At 40.1% G+C, this 20,618-nt stretch overlaps 1 protein-coding gene across 2 annotated transcripts in view; it reads right to left on the reverse strand.

Moving 5' to 3' along the window:
- Positions 1-20,618, reverse strand: part of homer2 (homer scaffold protein 2) — a 35,278-nt gene that overhangs the window by 2,748 nt on the left and 11,912 nt on the right. For both annotated transcript variants that reach the window (XM_012856453.3, XM_012856452.3), the window contains exons 2-8: positions 19,906-20,062; positions 10,443-10,574; positions 8,743-8,835; positions 8,058-8,194; positions 4,707-4,863; positions 4,031-4,141; positions 1,041-1,121 (exon numbers count right to left, since the gene is read on the reverse strand). In XM_012856453.3, the coding sequence (XP_012711907.1) occupies positions 1,041-1,121; positions 4,031-4,141; positions 4,707-4,863; positions 8,058-8,194; positions 8,743-8,835; positions 10,443-10,574; positions 19,906-20,062 (868 nt within the window). The remainder of the gene's footprint in view (positions 1-1,040; positions 1,122-4,030; positions 4,142-4,706; positions 4,864-8,057; positions 8,195-8,742; positions 8,836-10,442; positions 10,575-19,905; positions 20,063-20,618) is intronic.

A 20,618-nucleotide genomic window follows, 5' to 3' on the forward strand; every position in this document is an offset into this window, starting at 1 on the left:
GACTCCTGTAACCTGACCCCCTCACCAGGAGGGTCATCTTTAAATAGGCGGCAGCTCCAAACTGCAATAGTTACACTTTCTAATCATGTTTTTAACGTTGACAGTGATTTACTTTGTAGATAAAGACCGCATCAGGTTTGCGTTTGGAGTTCGCCAACAAAGATATCTGAGGAATCCCACTGCTTGTGGAACTTGTGTGTTTGGATAACCAGCTAGACGCGCCGCCCGAGGCTATTTTTCACCATCCCTGCTGGCAGAATATAATCCTGCAGTGAAGCTTGTGTGATGTGCAGTAGCTACAGGAATGCCACTGTTGGTTTTACTCTCATCCACGCTGCGCCTGATAGGCAGCGCATTCACGACAGTCAGGAGGATCAATCCCGAGCGTCGGTATCAGTGCGGCTCACGTCAGGCTCGGCATCAGACAGCCTATGCCGTCATTCACGCAGCCTGGCTGGTCTGGTTTTACAGAAAGTCACAACAAGACAAAAAAAAAAAAAAAAAAAAACTTGCTTTGAAGCCGCTCTTTGTTCTCAAGACGACGCGAGTTAAACCTGCATTGTTTTAGGGTTTCTCAACACTGGAACAGCCCACACACACATCTACTGAGGTGGTATGGGACCTGATCATTAAAGCTCTGAAAACCTCTAGAAGTACTTTATTGTATTCACTAAAACAGAAAACCTGCATAACCAGGAAACTAATGGATGCAGAGAGCAATGCAAAAAAAAAAAAAAAAAAAAAGAAGCTTTTCAAAGAGCCAATAATCCACTCAGTGCTGCGCCGGGCACAGACCTTTATTAATAGATACAGTAGCAACAATGTGTGCTGGTGAGACACGTGATAGGAATGTTGTGTCACCAGCCCTCGAGCAGAATGACGAAAAGAAACTCCTTTCATCTGAAAGTGCTACGCACGCCTCAGAGCTTCCCGTTCTCGTGTTTTCAAGGCCTGCGCGGCTTCACGGCTCGCCTTTTTGCTCCGCCATAGATCGAGGCGAAGAAAGGTAAATGGATTGTCGCTGCGAGCTTTAAACATACCTTCAGTTTTGCACCGATGCTCTCGCACTCTCCCATCAGCTGAGGGATTATCTCCGCCTGCCGCCTCAGATTCTCCAACTCCTAGAAGCAAAAAAAGAAAATGAAATAAAAAAAAGAAAAACATTTCATCCTGACTCATTCTGCATGATTAACTTCAAAACATTAGGGATTTTTAGCATTTGTCTGTTACACAAGACTTTGTAAGTTTCTAGATTTTATTTTGCCAAACGGTACGTCCAATTAAAACGTTTTATTACCCAGCACAGAGCAACACACATTAGAGCTAGAAGCAAAAGGAGCTCTAATCCTGCCCTTCATCCATCCCTAGCTTCAAAATTGGGAATATTAGACATAATTATTTTTGCCTGAAATTCTAATTTTCTAACACTCGTTTTATTTCACTATACTTTTAGATTCTAAATGTCATCCCTCTGTTGCAATAATGCAATCCTCTTTATTCAGAGCAATTCAACCAGACATAATTGCTCTAGTCTTTGGAGTCACCTGCAGTGGTTTTGTCCTTTTACTTTCCATTTGGCCAGCGCAGAGGGTCAGCCGCACAGTGGGCCCTAAATAATTCATTGGCTTGTTTTTAATTGGAGGTAGTGACGATGTGCATCTACAGAAGGTGGTGAGTCACCGTGCAGATGAGGCTCTGTGGGCCGCCTGCTGCATCAGTGCTCGGCAAACGGCGAGCCTCTCTCTCTCTCTCTCTCCGCGCCCCCGGGGTCAGTTGTTTGGAACATGTTGGCCGATATACCGAGGAGAAGAAATGCTGGAGCTCCCAGAGGGCCACATATTTCACCTGTAATCTTTCAAAAATAAGCTCGGGCCTCTTTGGACGGTGGGGAATCTCGCACACTGTCGGGAGGGAAAGTAGTTCAAAAGGAAGATGTATATGTTCTAATAATATTCCACCTGCCGGGTTGTAAACTCCTGTTTTCCAGACACAGTTTACCTCAGAGCCAGTGTGGACATTTCTCCTGGCAACATGACTCAATTTTAGCAAGTCTTATAACACCAACTATAGAAATCCAGCAATATAGCGTCAGTTCCAGATTTTAAAAGAAAATATTCCAGTCTGAATCTATCTAAGAGTTATTTAAAATAAATTACATTTGTTCAATTTGAGCTATTGTGGTCCAGTTGAAACCACATATTTACATGCATAAAGAGACTCAACCTTTGTGGTGGGGTCTGTTTACCTCTGGTTGTAAACACAGAGTTGGGATTTCAAGTGACTGATACAGATGGTAAACTGTTTTTTTTTTAGTTTTGAGTCAAGAGAAGAATCTCTGAACTCAACATTTTCCTTTCTGTGCTGCAAATAAGTTTTGGGGGAAACGAGCAATACCAAAATTAAAAAAACAACAACAAAAAGCTAAAGTAAAATAGCAAAGTTAAGCTGTGTTCCATGCTGCGTTTATCCCCAGATAGAATCACATACTGAACCATTTAGAAATGCTAATTCAACTAGTGTTCATATCCTACAGAAAACTTCATTTATTGTGATAGTGCAGTCAGAAAATGTAAAAGTTGTCCTCATACAACCTTAAACAACTGATTAGATTTTTCCTAACAAGTATAAATGAATCTTCCAGCAATAATGCTAAAGTTAATTACAATAGTCGAATTTGGTATTTCCTAGGACTGGACAATTTATCACATTTGGAATATAATCGCAATTTCCAAATTGGTTGGCTATGTAACACAGACACGTCCCTTAGTTGTCAGCAATATGTTTAAAGTGGGTTTGCCTCCACATGGGAAGAGTTGCAGCAGTGAGATAATCTAATTGTATTCTTTGTTTTAGAGTTTATATAATCAGTATCTTTTTACCTGAAACTTTCATGTACAATCTAACCGCAGCATCAAGTACCGGTCAAACTTTAATACATAGACTTGTTTGGTTGTGGCAATTTACATTCAACAAGGATTGATGTCCCACTCAACAAGCTATTCTCTTGAATAAGAATATTCTGATTAATAAAAACAGTTACATTTCTTGTTATAAATAGTCCTTCTTTACAATTATATTTATCTACAGGCCATTTTTGTTGAAATAAGTTAAAAAAAATTAAGATTGAAATAAATTGCAATTTAGATTTTTGGCAAAAAACAAACAAAAAAAAAAAAACATGCACAGCCGTAGTATTACCTAAATCATTGTTGAAGTTTTGGCCAACACTTTTTCCAGATCCTACTAATTATATCAACAAAGTGTAAATGTTGTAACAATATAAAATTCCTGAAAGCACGCTGCAGAGCTAAACTCCAGAAAAACACATAGAAACATGCAATTAAAACAGAGTTCTCTGGTAGCCGCTAATTGGTTTAGATATATGTAGCCTACATACACAATGACACTAGACTAATTACCCGTAATTACATACATGTACATATTTAGACCTAATGGTGCCTGTATAATCTAGCAACACTTTACAGATGCTCTGACCCTTTTTCCCTCCACAGGGGAACAAATTGGAGGCGAGTTGAGTTGAAACACAAGCAGTAATCAGGGAGTAAAGCATTAATCAGAGCCAGAGTGGCCCACCAGCTGAAACGATCACATGTACAAAAAGTTTCAGCTCTGAAAAACACAGGCAAGCGCTTCATATTTCAGTAAAAAGTGTGGTTTCTATTACAGCTAAGAGGTGTGCACTGAGACAGAGAGGTAGTATAAAGGCTTGAGTTTAGCTAGATAGACGTGACGTAGGAACTCATCTACAGCAGGGAGAAGAAGAAAAAAAAGAACCCCCTCCTGTGATTTCTTATAGCGATATAAAAACCTACTGAGGGAATATAGAGTTTCAGGAACTTCAGAGAATTAGGGGGTGGAGAGCAAAGCTGAAGGCTGTGATTGCCGTCGTGCGGGCGGACGGAGTAAATCACAATGTTTTAAGTGTTGCTGTGCAGGCTCGTGGAGAGAAGCCCCGCTCTGGAGAGCAAGGCTGCTGTTCTGAGATGAATGTGCTGCGGTCTGGTCTCACCTGCTCCTTCTCCTGCAGCTCCGCCTCCAGCTCCCGCACTCGAACGGTCAGCTGGGCGTTTTTCTGCTTCTCCTGACTGGCTTCGTTGCATTGGGCCTCCAGTTCTCCGATCTGAACAATGGGAGAAAAAATAAATAAATTGTATTTTGTCTGCTAAAAGGTAGTCAAGCAGGCAGCACGGCGATGTTTAGAGCATACACATTTATTATTATGCAGCTGACACTTGTTAAAGAGTGTTTGTTACTGTCAGGATGTGTTTTAGGTTACGAGCCGGGTCGCCTTGACGGCTGGCTACTGATTAATAAAATAAAAGGTAAAGGTATGTTGCAAAGGGAAAAGCATGGCTGCAACACCAGCCCAGCCCCAGCAGCAGACGCGGCCCCCATTGATTATGAAACTGAAGGGCTTCTATTTATAGGGGACTCCGACTTTGCTGCAGGGAAAACAGCAACTAATGAAAAGTACAGCACTCTGATGAATTTGATGATGGTTTGAGGAATCAACCTTTCATCTTATTGAATTGATTTTAATTAAAATATCAGCCAAATTATTGATGGGAATGTAATCCGTTAGAGCCAGACAGTGATTCACCTTAAAGCCGTCAGCTTCTCCTCCAGCGGCATTGATGAGTTTGTGTACATGTTTGAGCTTCCCTGCTGAACAGTGAGTGTGGTACCTTTTTCCTGAGAGTGTCACTCTCTTCTTGGCAGGCAGCTAGCTCCTTCTTCCAGCTTTCTACATTAGCTGAAGACTCCTGCAGCGCGTCCACCAGTCGGGCATTATTTTCTTTCAAGGTCTGGAGCTCTGTTTCGTACTTCTTCGCAGTGGTGTTGCTGCCAGAGAGGAGAGCGAAAGATCAGCGAGCGGTATTATTCATGGAGTTAAACCGCTCGGCGCTGAAATGACTGGGCCTCATGGGCACCGACGTTGTTAAACTCATCGGGAAAAAAAAAAAAAAAAAAAAAAAAAAAAAAAGGAAAGCCGGAGACAGTAGATTTTTAAGAAGCAACGTTCTATCCATAAGGATGGAGATGTTTTGTTATGCATCGCTGCGTGTTTCTTTATGCATGGCCGGGTGACATGTGCTTCAAATAGGGACTGGGATGCTTCTCGGCATCCTGCTGTCCTCCAACATTTCCACAGATCCTGATCCTTAATGCCCCAATAAGGAAGGAGAAAGCCCAATTAAGACGGGGATCCAAGCAAAATTACTACAAAAGCTGAGAGTGAAAAACTCTCCTTTAACAAATATTTAGGAGTCTTTGTCTCCTTAATTTTTTTCTAATCACATTTTATTTGAAAATTCTCAATTTTTCACTTTTTAGGATAATCCCAAGACGTTTCTGATTTGGTCTAACCCATAAAAAACTGATGGGATTTAAATAGCATTAAAGGAATTTTATTATTACTGTGAAAAAAAAAGTTTATTTACAATCTCATTTGGATACAAGGGAAGAAGAAGAGCAACTAGAAGAAACCCAAAGCATTAATTTGAATAATAATAATAATAAAAAAGAGAGAGAGACAAAAGCAGACATGACAAATTAATCTGCCACAAAGTGCCCATTTTAATATTTCCGGCTGAAGGAAATGATCCCCATATTTGTGCTATTGCAAACCTTTTCGGCAGTAGTTTATGTTGCAAACTTTCTGCTGATCTTTTTAACAAGATGAAGAATGTACAATTAAAGAAACGGCATTGTTTTGGTTGCTGCCTAGAAGCAGTTCTAGAAAATCTTGCTAAGTATAATTTTAATTGGCTCTGCCATCCTGATGTCCCTCTAATCCCATCTGGATCCACATCTGGCGCAGTTATAATTAATGCACCTGGCATCAGGATAGAGGTCCGGATAACCCGACAGAGCAGTGAAACCTCAGTCGTCTCAACAGATCATAAGTGTTTTGTTCTCACAGTTTTGAAAAAAAAAAAAAGAAATATATTGACAAAGAAAAAAAAAGACAAAATGTGTAAGTGATGAAGATCTGCTGAAAATGACATGAATTACATTAATTTGGTTTTGCTCAACTGTGGTGAGATTCTAAAGCTGGTCTGAGTTGATCATCATTTTTGACATCATTACATTAAGACTAGAAATATATATTCATATGATTTGTCTCATGACTGATCTGTTACACATCTATCAACAATATAGTTCAGAATTTTCTTCATAACCATTTTGTTGCATAATTTAAAAAGGAAGAAATGGAAGGAATACACATGATAAACTCACAATAAACTCACAATATTGATACTTAAAATTGACTGATTACACTGGAACCATTTAGTAAAAAATAAATAAAAAAAAGAACATATTAAATTCTCTCACTAATCTAGTTTAATGACTGAGGAAAGATCCACAAACAAAACATCATCCAAAGAAACAAACATGGAAATTTCAAATTTGGAAGAACTGTTCAGGGTGTTCATTTATGATTAGACGTCTACATTTATTTTTCAAGCTATTGAAATTTTTGAGCCAACAGCTCAGGCTCCGCTGAAAAGCTCCTTACATTTGCCTGAAAGCAGACTGCTGCGTTACATCGCTCTGGAAACCACATATAACCCTCCACAGGTGCGGTTCTTATAAAACCTGTCTCGGACGTTGCTCACAGGGAACATATCAACAAGTTTTCAGATGCAATCGGTGGAATGGGCTTTTATTTTTATTTATTTTTTTTAAAACAGACACCTGGGCAGCATGTTGGTGACTTCTGGTCTAAGACGGTTCCCGTCTTCTGAATTCAAAACCCAACAAAATGTAATCTCTCTGTATAAGATGGGGTCTGTCTCTGTTGCACATGTATGAAAAAAACAAACAAAAAAAAAAAACCCACTTTGCTGTAACTTTAAAATATCAAATACAAAAATATACAGGGAACACGTACAGCTCTGCATTTAAATTGTAACCAAGGCTTGTGTGATTTCTCCCAACTAATTTTTACGCCCTGGGACGTCAGCCTGAATGGGAATTTATTCACGTGTAAAGCCTCCTTGTCTCAGGTCCTTAAAAAGAGACAACACCGAAGCAATCTTTCTGGCTGGCAGCACCGGCCTATTCAAAGTTCACCAAAATAAAAAATAGTGCATTTAAAAAGGTATTTAATCTTATTTCAATAACTATTCTTCAACTATCCTTTCAAAAGATGACAAAATTCTAAACTAGCAGAATAAGATTATCAATTTTTTCATTTTAAGATTTGTCTCAGGAACATCCACAGAGTAAAAGATTATTTCAGCTCATTTTAAAGTCATGCTGAAAGCCTTTTTCCAGACGTCTTGGTCAGTGTGGTAAGGTGTGTGTCAATTGTCAGGATTCTGGGAGTTGTAGTCACAACTTTTGATTATGGAGTAGTGGCACCAGTTTCCCTGCATGTTTAAACCATGCAGGGAAACTGGTACAGGGCTGGGATAATACCGACACTTTGGGAAAAAAAATGTGTTTGTGAAGCTTGTTTTACATTTAAATACACCTGATTAAAATATTACCCATGAATCATCTGTTGCTAGGCAAAAACTGTTACGCTCCATTGGAGCCTCCAGCTGATCCACCACACTGCAGTGAGTTCTGATAAGATTCAGCAACAAATGATCTCATATTTTATCCTCTTTCAACTCAGAAAGACATTAAAGCTCCCTACTTGATAACCCAGCTCCAGTTTAAAGGTTTGTATCTTTATTCTACCCCCTACTAGCCGATGCAGATGGCCAACCTGTCACCTACCTGTGAAAAAGAAAGTGTCTCCTACGTTCCTTTGTATTCAGAAGAGGTGACGCCATGCCAAGTTGCAGATTACATTGAATCAGAACTTTTTCAGCTGAGCTTTAATTATTGAATTTGAACTGAAGGCAGTAAAAAAATCCTAATAAAACATTTGTTGGGAACTTCCTTAATACAAGAATGACAATTAAATGTAATACCAATATTAAATGAATAGAAAAAATTAATTATGAGGTAAGAAAAAAAAGCATGTCTTTAATGTGACAGAAAACAAGTTGTCGTGACGTTTTCATGAATTGAAATCTTACCTCTGCTCTACGAAGCTTTTGAGACGTTCATTTTCACTCTTCAGCTGAGCGCTCTCCGGACTGAAGGAGATTTTCTCGTCATCTGTCCCGTTGAAGCTTGATGCCTGGTTTGCTGAAGGCGTCTCCCGTCCAGACTCCTGGGAGGAGATGCAGGTAAAATTGTATACGAGGGTTGATTTTCAGCATGCTTGCAGTTTACCTGCGGTTCCTAATTGTCTATTAGTTGAAAACCTAGACATGGGTCTGATATTCTGCTCCCTCTCTCTGATAGGAGACTCGGGTCATCTTTCAGCTCAACATTGTAAAGAAATTGAGCAGGTATGCCCGCAGAGAGGAGGAATGAGGAAACTTTGCCAGTATTTATCTTGTCATATGGCCCAGCAGCTCCCCGTGTCTCGGGGCTGAGATTGAAGCCTATCATCTGGACTCACTGCCAGCCTGAGAGTTGGGTTGGCAGCAAACAGGCAGACTGCTTAATAATGCAACTCCAATCATCTTATTATCGCTGGCTGCTTGTCCTCCAGAGATCTGGCATACGAGGATATTCTCACTTCTTAACTGTGAAGTCGTAAATGTTTGCAGAAATAGTCTCTAAACCATGTTCTCCCCTCTGAAGTTGTAGAAATGAGCTCTCTGTTGCAGTCTTACAGGGATGAGAATTGAAAACAGCTGAGAGATTCTTTACCTGGGAGTGGTTGCTCAACGTGTCGCCCTTTTCTTGTGATTTGTCCTTTGCCAACTTGGCTGCGTCTTTAACTTCCTGGAACTTCTCTGCAAACTGAAAGCATGAGAAACATGAGCTGTGATGAGTGGCTATACAAGCCGATGCTTATCTTTAAGAACACCTGGGAGGATTTGTTTAGTTTATTTATTTCATTCAAAAATTACTTTAAAATGCATACACACAATGCACGCAATCCCAAATCAAAAATATTCAAAACGTAATATCATACATTTTCTCATAATATCTGTCAACCACAACTTTCATACATCCCTAACATTCTAGTTTTTATACGTTTTTTTTTTAAACCTCATCATTCTTGACTCTTTAATTTCTTCATGAAGTCCATTCCACAAATTAATTCCCTTTACTGTAACGGTCCGTTCCATGATTTTGGCTTTGAACCTAGGTCTTTTTAAAAATGTCTGTTCCTTTGAGATTATAGTGACTGTTTTTTTCAAACCGTTCTTGGATGTTCAATGGCAATATAAAATCTGAAGAATTTTATAACCCACTAAATCATGACATTTTAATAATGTACACTAAAGACAAAGTGGGTTTGAAGGATCTGTCTTGTATTATTAGTTTTCAAAGCTCTTTTTTGTAATATGAAGAAAGACTGTGTATAGGTTTTGCACATTGATCCCAAACCTCCACACATTAGGTCGAGTATGAAATGATCATGTGTGTTTTGTACATAAGTGAGTAATGCTGAATGAATTAGATAGAATTTTACTTTATGTAACACAGCTATGGATTTTGCCATATTTTTTTGTATAATTTCTGTGTTTTCCAACCAAGATCAATGATAACATTCCTAGAAATTGTTTCTTTCACCCTTAGTATTCCCATGCCATCTATTTTTGTAGTCATATTAACATCTTTCCATTTGTCCTTAAATATTATATATATATATATTTTTTTTTTACATATATTGAGAGCTAATTTGTTTTGATCAAACCAATCTCATTTTTTAAAATTCTTTATTTACTACTTACATTACTTCGTAAATGTCTCCCGAACTAAATAATGTGTCATCTGCAAATAGAATACTTGTAATATATCCAGTGCTTTGGTGAAATCATTGATGAATATTATGAATACTATTTTTCCAAGTATACAGCCTTGCGGAATCACACATTTTATGTCACACATGTCTGATTCTATATCATTTATCTGAACATATTGTTTTCTGTTCTCTAACTTGTGATCCATTTATGAGTGATCCCTCTGATTCCATATTTCTTGAGTTCCCATAGTAACGTTGAGTGATTTATTACATAAAATTTCTTTTGCAATTTTTTCAGTTAATTCCATTAATGCTCGTGCAGTCCAACGATTTGCCCTGAAACCATACTGACTATTGTTTAATATATTTTCTTTTTGTATAAATTTAACCAGTCTTGTTGCAAATACCTTTTCTAAAAAAGTATTTTGTTTTTGACTACTTTGAAAAAACCTGTTGTAATTATTAATCTAGAAACAAAATCACAGTACTGGATCTGAACACCATTTAAAAAAAAATTATTTTAAGTTCCGCATACAGTGTTTGTTATCAAAGCTATGCGCTGATGAATGAGTGTGTTAGCACGATTAAACAAAAACAGCTGTCTCCACCATATATGAAGGCTGGTAATAAAGACCCTTGACATGTTTAATCTCACCTTTGCCAGCTGTTGCTCTGAAGCAAATCCCAGACCAAACACCGTGTTGGCCCGGCTGTCCGCCCACTGGCCGAACTTCTGGGACGTCTTGGTGAAGGTCATATTGGGTGTGATTGTGCTGTTGATAATAACCTAATAAATGAAAACAATATCACAAAATTAGAAAGAAAAAAATAACACCACAAATACAAAAAGTGAAAGCTATTTCCATTTTAAAATGGATTCCTTGATTAGGTTGATACTTTTTCCTTTGCAACAGAGTTTAATAATCAATTTTGCTATAACTGGAAAAGCAAATAAAAAAAAGACATATATTTTGTTTCTGCTACAATTAAAGATGTCCAGAATATAAAGGAAAGAAAGCTCTATGCTCTGATGGCTGTTGACCCACTGACATTAAAACGGCCTGTGTTTGCCACAATCCATGTTTCCTGCAAGAATCTGCTACAGTATAAAGCATCCGATTTAAGGACACGGCACTAGAAGGCTGAACATCTGTGCCTTGCTGTGAACACATACTAGTCTAAAGCTATACTCAAGGAGAGAAGCGCAAATAAGCCCAAGATGCCAAACCCCTCCAAGCCCACCACCAAGATCTAACCCTACTTAAAAGCAGCACATGTTAATTACCCCAACAATTAAGAAACAATAGAAGACAGATTAATCACAGAGCAGCCCTGGTCTCATAGCAACATGGCTCTGAACACCAGATTACAGATTTCAAACTGCCGACAGACTCGTGTCCTTTTCTTACGCCCCCACTGTCTCCCTCTCCATCTTTTCAGTGGCCCAAGTGTTAAAAACATTTTCACTGAATCATTGCTGGACACAGAAAAATCTAAACATTTTTTTACTGAATCATTGCTGGACACAGAAATGCAGAAACAAACCAACAGTTCAAAAATAACCCTGAAGACTTTTCAACAGATCATTTCACACCTTTATATACTTCTTATTTACTGAGGAGCAGCGTTTTATCAAGCCGACACTAGTCTAATTAAAATTGAAAAACATCTTTTTCAGAGGCCTCACCAAAACAAATGTGACCCAGTTTACCCTGAAAAGAAACCTGTTTAAAGCCTGAACAACACTCAAACATCTCATTTTAAAGCAGCCAAGTGAATATTTAACTGACCTCATTGTGATGGCTCAAAGCAGTGCGTTAAGATAAGATGAAACTTTAATTATCTTTGTGAAAAATGCATCTATAAACAGGACTGAGACTGCAGGATAAAAAAGACAGGAGATTTATTCCAGTGTTTGGCCAATAAAACCACCTCAATATGCAAATTAATCAGTATAAATATGTCAAATGTCCCATTTTCCAATTATTCATTAAAACATTTTTTGCAAACTTGATATTGGTTGCTACTATGGCTACTGCCAAAGAATAACCATACACATGCTTTGCTTTGGGGGTGGGAAGACTCTGCTGTCAGTGCGTACACCCCACCCACAACTCAAACTCTAATCCACTTTATAGACACACATCTGCATTCAATGCAACATTGTACAATGCCACAGACACACGTGCAAACACCACATCGGGAGAGGGGTGGGGTGTCGGGGGCATGGCGTACTCCTCTTGTTCCCCACATGGTGCTTGTGCTTCGGCAGAGACTGGAGGTCTGGCGATGCCCTGCCTCCCTCCACCTTGGTGGGTTGTTGTTGGTGTGGGATCTCAGGTCACATCCTGGAGTGGTGGGCCAGCCTTAGGTGCTACGGTGGAGCATCCCCCCCTTAACATCCCAGGGCCTAGCTAACCAGGGGGGGTGGCAATGTGCCCTCCCTGCCTTGCTCCTCCTGAGGTCCAGCTGCCAGGGTGAGCTGCTACCCACCTCGCCTAGTATGGCTGCCCTGGGGTGATGTCTTGTGCCAGTCTGCCTGAGATCCTGCAGCCTTCCCCGTCCTTTGCTGCTCTTTGGTGCGATGTGTTGAAGGCTTTCCAACGTTCTCGCCACCATTACACCTCCAGGTGAGACACTTACTCGTATACACACAGACACTAAATGCATTTATTTTATACACATGGTCACAGACACACAATCCAAATGGTTGATGGTCACACAAACACGTCAGTATTACTTCAATGTAGCCTGCCTACTGTGATGCGGGACTGAGTCTATATTCAATAACGTCAATCATGCAATCGGATACAGTCTAGAGATATCCTTTTTGTGAAGTAAAATTTCCCTTTGTGGTGCACCAGAAATGCTGCGACTGGAAATGTGAAACGAAAAAACAACAGCATTTAAAAAACACTATGGTGGCCTCCATCAGTAAGACTATAAATGGATAATCGCTGGGCCTTTATCAGAATAATGCTATACATCATGCGGTCCAATCAACACAGAGGGGGGAAAAAAAGCAAACAAAACCTGTTCTTCCACAACGTTCCGCTTCCTAAGCTTTAAATCATGTAGAAAACCTGCAGTGTGCAGAGTGAGCTCAAGAGAAGAGCACATAGGAGAGGACCCAGAACTCTGGACAAACTATACGTTTGCTTCAAACTTCTGAAATGTTGCATGAAAAGAGTAAGTGCTGTCCTACTGACAAAACAATGTTGCACAGCTTTAATGTGCGGGGTGCTAATAACATGGTTGATTTTGTACAAAACAGTTTCTGCTGAGGGAGCGTTCTTCCCCACTGAAGATCCGCTTAAATTAAAGAACACACCTCTACACACCAAGCGAAAGTATGCTACTCTAATAAAGTCCTTTCTTTAAAAGACTTTCATGCATTTTTACCAGCGGTGCGACTTATGGGCAAGCTCTCCTGGGTTAGTTACAGTTTATTGTAAGAACTTCAAACCAACACCGGTATGTGGGCCTTGGGACTTTATTTTAGCATGTAGGTGAGCAAGCAAATGTTTGAAGGAGGGGTGACAGAGTGTGACTGAGTGACGCTGGCAGCTGTGTGGACGGCGAGATGGGCTGCAGATCAAGTGGCACATGAGGCACAGACAAGACCCAGGCCAGGCCAATGAGGGTCAGATAAAAATCTCAGATGTTCAGAAGGTTACAGCAAAAATCTTGCAGCCAAGTGTGCATGTGGAGAAGGATCAAAGAAGCCAGAAAGTATGAGTTGTCAATACAGCAAAACTCTAAATACAAATCATGAATTAGCTGACAGAAAGGCCGTCATAGTTATGTCCAGTGGGGAAGAAAATATCAAGGCTAAATAAATAATTTTGTAGATTTGCCAACTCTTAATCTTTTTTATGGCCAAACATAATTATATACAAGGAACAAAAATGCACTCACATGCCCACATGGCTCTGCGGTGGCAATGACGCAGGTTTACTTCAGTAGATAAATATAGTTACAGTCAGTGACGGGATCAAAATCTCAACTCATGATCTAGATGAGGGTGAAAGCCCACACCTACTCTGCCCCTGGTTGGTTTGAGTGGGAATGTTTACTGGCTGAAGATGTCAAGATCGGAATGCGTGAACTTCCTTTATTCTCCGTTTCCCACATTACCTGGATTACCTGCATTCCTTCGGTGGACACAGCTGCAGGGTTTGTGAGAACATAATATATGCAGAACGTTAGCTTACAACACAAGAGAAGAGCTCTCCTGTATGTTGCATTTAATGCAGCAAAAAGTTAAAGAAGAAATTCAGTTCCTGACATTCAGCTGATAAGGAGCAGCATTTGTGAATTATGTTCCAGATTAAGTCATGTCTATGAACATTGCTGCTGTTGGAGCTTCAGATTAACTGATGCTAGGCTAGTGTGACGGTGAGGCAAGTAATAATCTTGTTGGATGATTGGTTTGGGACTTAAAAGCTCTGTGTAGACTCTTAATTTACAGCAAAACACTCAAACAAGCTCCATTTTAAAAATTCCCATTATGAGAATAAATAAACCTGAACAGGAACCATGAACAGGAAGCTACGACATGTCCTCTCTGTGAAATGGTTTCAAACCCGAACAAAACTATTACCGTCTGGACACACATCTGTGCAAATTCTCAGTTATCTGGGTTGTCGCAGCAGCAAACGGGCTTGAATTGGAGGCAACTGGACTTCCGCTCAATTTATATGAAAACGTTTCAACACCTATCCAGGAGTTTCACATGGAGGCCCATCCTCCTATGCGCATTCCTGACGTTCCAGTCTCTACATCCCTCCGAGACTGCAACATCACAATTTTGCCAGCAGACAAAGGCAGAAGCACAGTGGTATTCAACACAACCGATTACCATGAGAAAATAATGCATCTACTGATGGACTGTAGCACCCACAAGACCATGAAAAGGGATGCAACCAATAACTACAAAGGAAAATAACTATCTGCAACAACTAGAAAGAGAGGAAGCAATCATTCCCTCCCGCTACCATCAGCTGTATTCAGGTGTCTCTCAGACCCATTGTCTGCAGCATTAACTCGGTTACATACAACATTGCAAAACATCTTGCACCAATTTTGGCTCCGCTGGTTGGAAACACTCCACAGACTTAATTTCCAAAGTCCAACACCTGAGACTGGCACCAGGGGAAACCATTGTTTCCTTTGATGTCACCTCTCGTTACTAGCACTCCAAAATCAGAGGCAGTGAACACTGTCAGGACTCAGCTGCGTCACTAAAAGACAGAACCAATTTAACACCAAACCAGGTTTGTTGGACCTCTGTCTCTTAACCCCATATATCGAGTACAGAGAAGACTTTTACAGACAGAAACATGGGTGTGCCATGGGCTCCCCAGTGTCACCCACTGTGGCCAATCTGTACATGAAGGTGGTGGAGAGCAGGGCACTTGGTGCTTACAAGGGAACACCACCAACTCACTGGTTTAGATATGTGGATGACACATGTCACAATACAAACCAAAGAAGTTGAGGCATTCACCAACCACATCAACTCAGTGGACAGCAACATCAGGTTTACAAAAGAGGATGCTAAGAACAACATGTTGCCTTTTCTGGACTGTGCTGTGCACATTGAAGAATATGAGAATCTCAAAACTGAAGTTTACAGGAACGTTGCAGTAGTGTACCAACTGCAGGTTGTTTAAGTGCGAAGGGCCAGAATTGACAAAGACTCCTGGATAGGTGTTGAATTGTTTTCAGAAAAACTGAGCCAAAGTCTGGTTGCAAAAATGCTAAGTACATTAAACTCGTTTAAAAACTGGTTATTACACAGGCACATAAACATTTAACAAGCAAACCCCATCTAGAGTTTACATTAAACTCAGGCACTATTGGAGCTACCCATACATGACATTTTCAAGAACAGAGCACCCGTTAGCTTTTGGCAGGTAAATGGTAAATGGCTTGTACTTGTATAGCGCTTTAACTAGTCCGACGACCACAAAGCGCTTTACACTACAGTGAGTCATTCACCCATTCACACCCTGACGGTGGTGAGCTATGTTAGTAGCTACAGCTGCCCTGGGGCAGGCTGACAGAGGTGAGGCTGCCATACACCGGTGCCACTGGACCCTCTGACCACCACCAGCAGGCAATGCAGGTGAAGTATCTTGCCCAAGGACAAGTCGGAGCAGGGGAGCTAACTGGCAACCCGGCAATTGCACAACGAGTTCCCTAACTCCTGTGCCACTGTCTCTTGTCATCCCCTTTAGTCAAATCTAAAGCTATCGAAAACTTTCATTTTTGTGGATTTTCACTTTAGAGTGTAAAACAGGTTGAGTCGTAACGTCCCCTAACGCAGCAGTGTCAACAGAGGTTTTGCTCATCAGATCTGATTTTCAGCAATAAACTGACAGATGACTTAAGTCCCAAATACACTTTATCACTTATAATTTAGTCACTACAAAATGTCACACAAAGGCAAAACTACAACCAATCCCCTGACTTCCATGTACTATTGCTTTGAGTTGAGAGAAGACAGCTGTGGTCAGGATTAAAACCTGCTGTTCAAACCATAAACATCATCATTTCACAGTGTCTACACAGTCAAACAGAATTATAATCTCTTTAACAGAGGACATATGCATAATCCACTTTTTTAGCCCTTAAATAAATTTTGTTGAATGCAGTCTGTCCAGGTGCTGCGTCGATATCTTCGGTTGTTTTGTTTGGTTCATATTTTTCAAGCCATTCAGTTTTCTCTGTTCTCGATTACGTTTTTTTGAACAAATACACAGTAAACAAGGTCATGGACATTTTGCTTACCAATTTCACGAATCCACCATTTTTGCAGTTCCACAACTGAATGATTTCAATGTGAAAAGCAAGTGCTGAAATGCATATGTCCCCTTTAAAGTCAGAACTGGTAACATTGACAGTTATTTAATAAACCCCAAAAGTTGCTCCCAAAGAATCAACACACACACAAATTTCACATTGACTTTCATTCATTTTCCATTAATTTCTATGGCCTAACCTTAAAAACAGACATTTTTCTTAGAGAGCAATGGGTCCTCACAGGTAATATATGTTAGAAAATATACTTTATCCAATGCTAGAACACACACTTAATTTCTGTAAAAGCTGTTATGGACCCACAGAGGTTGTCGTTTTCCCTGCACTCTTACTCTATACCGCAGCCTTTTTCTAGGGCTCTAAATTTTGGGGGAGTGAGGGAGTTCCTTTTCCTCTTAGATGAACGCGCTCCCTCTCGACAACCATGGAGGTGGATTAGAGTTTTAACAAGCTGAAACTGTAGACAATCCAAGAGATGACAGACGGTTAACTAACGCCATTTGTTTGTTTTGTTTTACACGCTGGGTTAGAAAAACCCATTACACCCAGAATAATTCATGAGCGTAGCAAGAAGTCTCTACTGCATGGTCAGAGCACTTTGTAGGTTCCTGTTTAAGTGCTAAGATTCAGGATAGTGATGGTTAAAAAAAAAAAAAAAAAAAAAAAAGGGCTCTTGTGCTCTTCCACTTGCCGTCGCATCATCAGTAAGACGTCTACGCATCATGACTGGACAAATATAAGCTGAAGGTCTGTCACTGCTCCGGTGTTCAGCAGAACAGATCATTATTCTGGACAGACCCGTTTCCCCCTGCAGCAACAGTGTACAAAGTAGAAACTATATTTAACATCAGCTGACTCAGCATTTCCTCGTATTTGGTGGTTTTGCTCGTAGAGATGTCACATTGGTTTAGTAGACAAAAAATAATCTAAATCTGTAAAAGTCATCCCTTTTTAAACTGAGATAACATTTCAGAAATCTTCATCCTTGACATATGATGGTTCCATGCAGAGTTGTTATGACACACCTCAGAGGCTACGGGCGTGTGGGAGTAGACAGTGAGGACAAAAGAGCAGAAAACAGCACCCACAGACATTTATAGGGGATTGTTATTTGTATTTCCCATGCTCTGCAAAAGTATTCAGGTCCCTTGAAGCTATTCACATTTTATCACAACAGACCTTAACTTATTTAGGATTTAATGCAATTGAAAAACAAATGTGTGCATTATTGCAAAGTGAAAAGAAAATTATGCACAATATAATTTCAGAATTTATTCTATCCCAATTAATTTCAGCACTCCTAAATAAAACACATTGTAGCCAAGTATCTTTGTAGATCAACTAATAATCTGTGTGTAATTCAATCTTCCTATAAATCCAACTGTTCTGTCAACGCCTTAAGAGGTTTGTTAGAACATTAATTACATCATAAAGACTGAGAAACATAAGTCAGAAAAAAAAGGTTAATAAAAGTTTAAAGCAGCATTAAGTCATTGAAATATCCAAAGCTTTGGACATCTCACAAATCACTGTTCAAACCATGATCTGGAAAAGGGCATAACTTTAAATTTACAAATACACAGCTGCTCATCTAAACTGACAGGAGAGCGTCGATTAGCGAAGCAGCTGAGACCAACAAATCTGGTTTTAGGAGAAAAATAGCAAGAAGAAACCCACTGCTGAAAGAAAACCACTAGAAGTCCTGTTTGCACTGCTACCTACATAACTTGTAAGAGACATACAGCGCCGTCAAAAGTCAGATATTTAGTGAAATGAAGTCCACGTGTGTACAAGTGTCACGTGACCTGTCAGTATAAACACCTTTTCTGAAAGACCCCAGCGGCTGCAACACCACCAAGCAAGAGGGACCACACCATGAAGATGGGAGGGGGAGTGAAGCCACTGTCCCCTGTAGTTTATAGCAGAATGCATTGCTCAGAGTCTAAAATGGCATATTAGCCAGTCATCACCATCGGCCAGGAAATCTTTGCTCGCTGAAACAGCGTTCTTCCTTCCAGCAGTGCCTATGAATCCACTGTGCAGAGTTACACACAAGTGTGTGTCTATGATTAAAGTCTGATACGGAGTGAAATTGAACGTTTGAGAAGAATCCTCATACTGTCTGGCTAAAACTCATCACTTCATCTGCGTCGCCAATTCTATGTATTTTTATTTATTTTATTTTATTTTTTTTTTTAAAATCGATCCTAACTTTTGCATGAAAAGTGATGTACTCAAGTTTCATGCCCCATTTTGTGAGTCTGCAAGCTTCAAAAAAGTAATTACTTAGTGTTAAAAATAAGACCTTTTGAGTTTGCAAAAAGGCACGTGGGCGACGCCACAAATGTATGCAGGTGCTCTGGTCAGTTTGTGATTGTAAAGTTGACAAAATTTGAGCAAGTGCAAATGTTTGTAATGCTTATGTAAAATCACTAAGATTTCAATGTGTTGGCAAGAATTTTACCTCAAAATTACAAGCTCCACCTACAGAAAACAACCTATCCATTTGGTCAAATTTGTAAAAATACAACATGTAGTTAATTAGATCACTCAGGTTTACATTATTGATCGCCTATTGGAACAGGCAGAAAGGGCTTTCTGTCCAATATCAATGTACAGACATCCTGTGAGAACCAGCGGCCCAATGTTTGCTTGGTAATCCTAATCCACCGTTTCTCAAGTTGCTCTGTGTGCACACAGGGTGATTTAAGCCTCAAACACTATTGCTCGGCCGCGTTAGCATAGTGATATTGCTGTCATAAAGCTCCTCTAGTACCCACACAGAGAGGATTGCCATGGAAACCCGTCATCTCCTTCACTCAGCTGAGAGAAATTGTTTTAAAACCAAAGGCAGCCAAACCCATGTGGAGCAGCTCATAACTGGAATGTCATAAATTCTGTTATTTTAGTTTTTCAACCCATGTAACCTTAAAACAGAATTAGGAAACAGAAACCTTCAGGCACAGCACCCAGAGGATGGACTAGTATCCTGAAACCAGTAAAGAATGCACAGGATTTATGGAAACCTTTTATAAAGCTGCACGGTAAGGATTGAATAAGCGTTTCAAACCTAGAAAAAGTAAAAAACAAACAAAACAAAAAAACACACCAGCATGCTTAGCTTGTCCCCACCAGTGTGAGCTGCAAATGCAACATTAAAACACTTAATGAGTCAGTCTGTTCAGTCTAGCTTTGGCTGCGTAACCTCCTCTTTGTCTCCAGAAAGCGGCTAAAATGTTTATTGGTTATGATTCTATTACACTTGGAAGGAAGAAACGGAGCGACACACACACCTTGGATCCATCCACGCTGATAATGCGATAGCTGTTGCGTGTGCTGTCGTAAAAATAAGAGACGGTGACGGCCTGCTTGCTGGCGGGAACCCAGTTCTTCTTGGTGCTCGGATCGATTTGGAACACGTGGGCCCTGGTGGTGTAGATCGGCTGCTCCCTGCAGGGTTGAAAACAAAGAGAGGGAACCACATCATCAGAGGGGACCCGAGATAACATGAACAATATATCCACAGGTTAAGATAAATGAGTCATGTCTGCAACTGAGGTACAGCCTCCTGTAATATCTGCGTCTCAGCGGGCCTTCTCTTCAGGGTCCCTGGAGTCTGAGGACAAGCGTGTAGGCGATAATGTAACACAAACCCTGGGGTAAATCCTTCTAGATACTCCAAGCCATTAGCACATCAACACGCTCCGCTATCTCAAAGGTGTCAGCAACACATCTTTACTTGTACGTCAACAAAAAGTGGGCACTCCTCTTTGCAGCCGCCTTTGTTTTCATTCGGATACAAGGTACAATAAATTACAGACAATCAGTTTTTCAGCAATCGTTTTAATTTACAAGCTCACAAGATTTTTGTATCAGTGTACGGTATTGTTTTGTTACCAGCAGACCTAAGAAAAAAAAATTAAGGTTACTTGACACAGGAAATTAACTGGCTATAAGTGCCAAACTCAGAGGTGATTGTGTCAAAGGAACGTTTAAAGTCAACTCA

This window comes from Fundulus heteroclitus, chromosome 4 (assembly GCF_011125445.2).
Source record: "Fundulus heteroclitus isolate FHET01 chromosome 4, MU-UCD_Fhet_4.1, whole genome shotgun sequence".
In the NCBI taxonomy this organism is placed as follows: Eukaryota; Metazoa; Chordata; class Actinopteri; order Cyprinodontiformes; family Fundulidae; genus Fundulus; species Fundulus heteroclitus.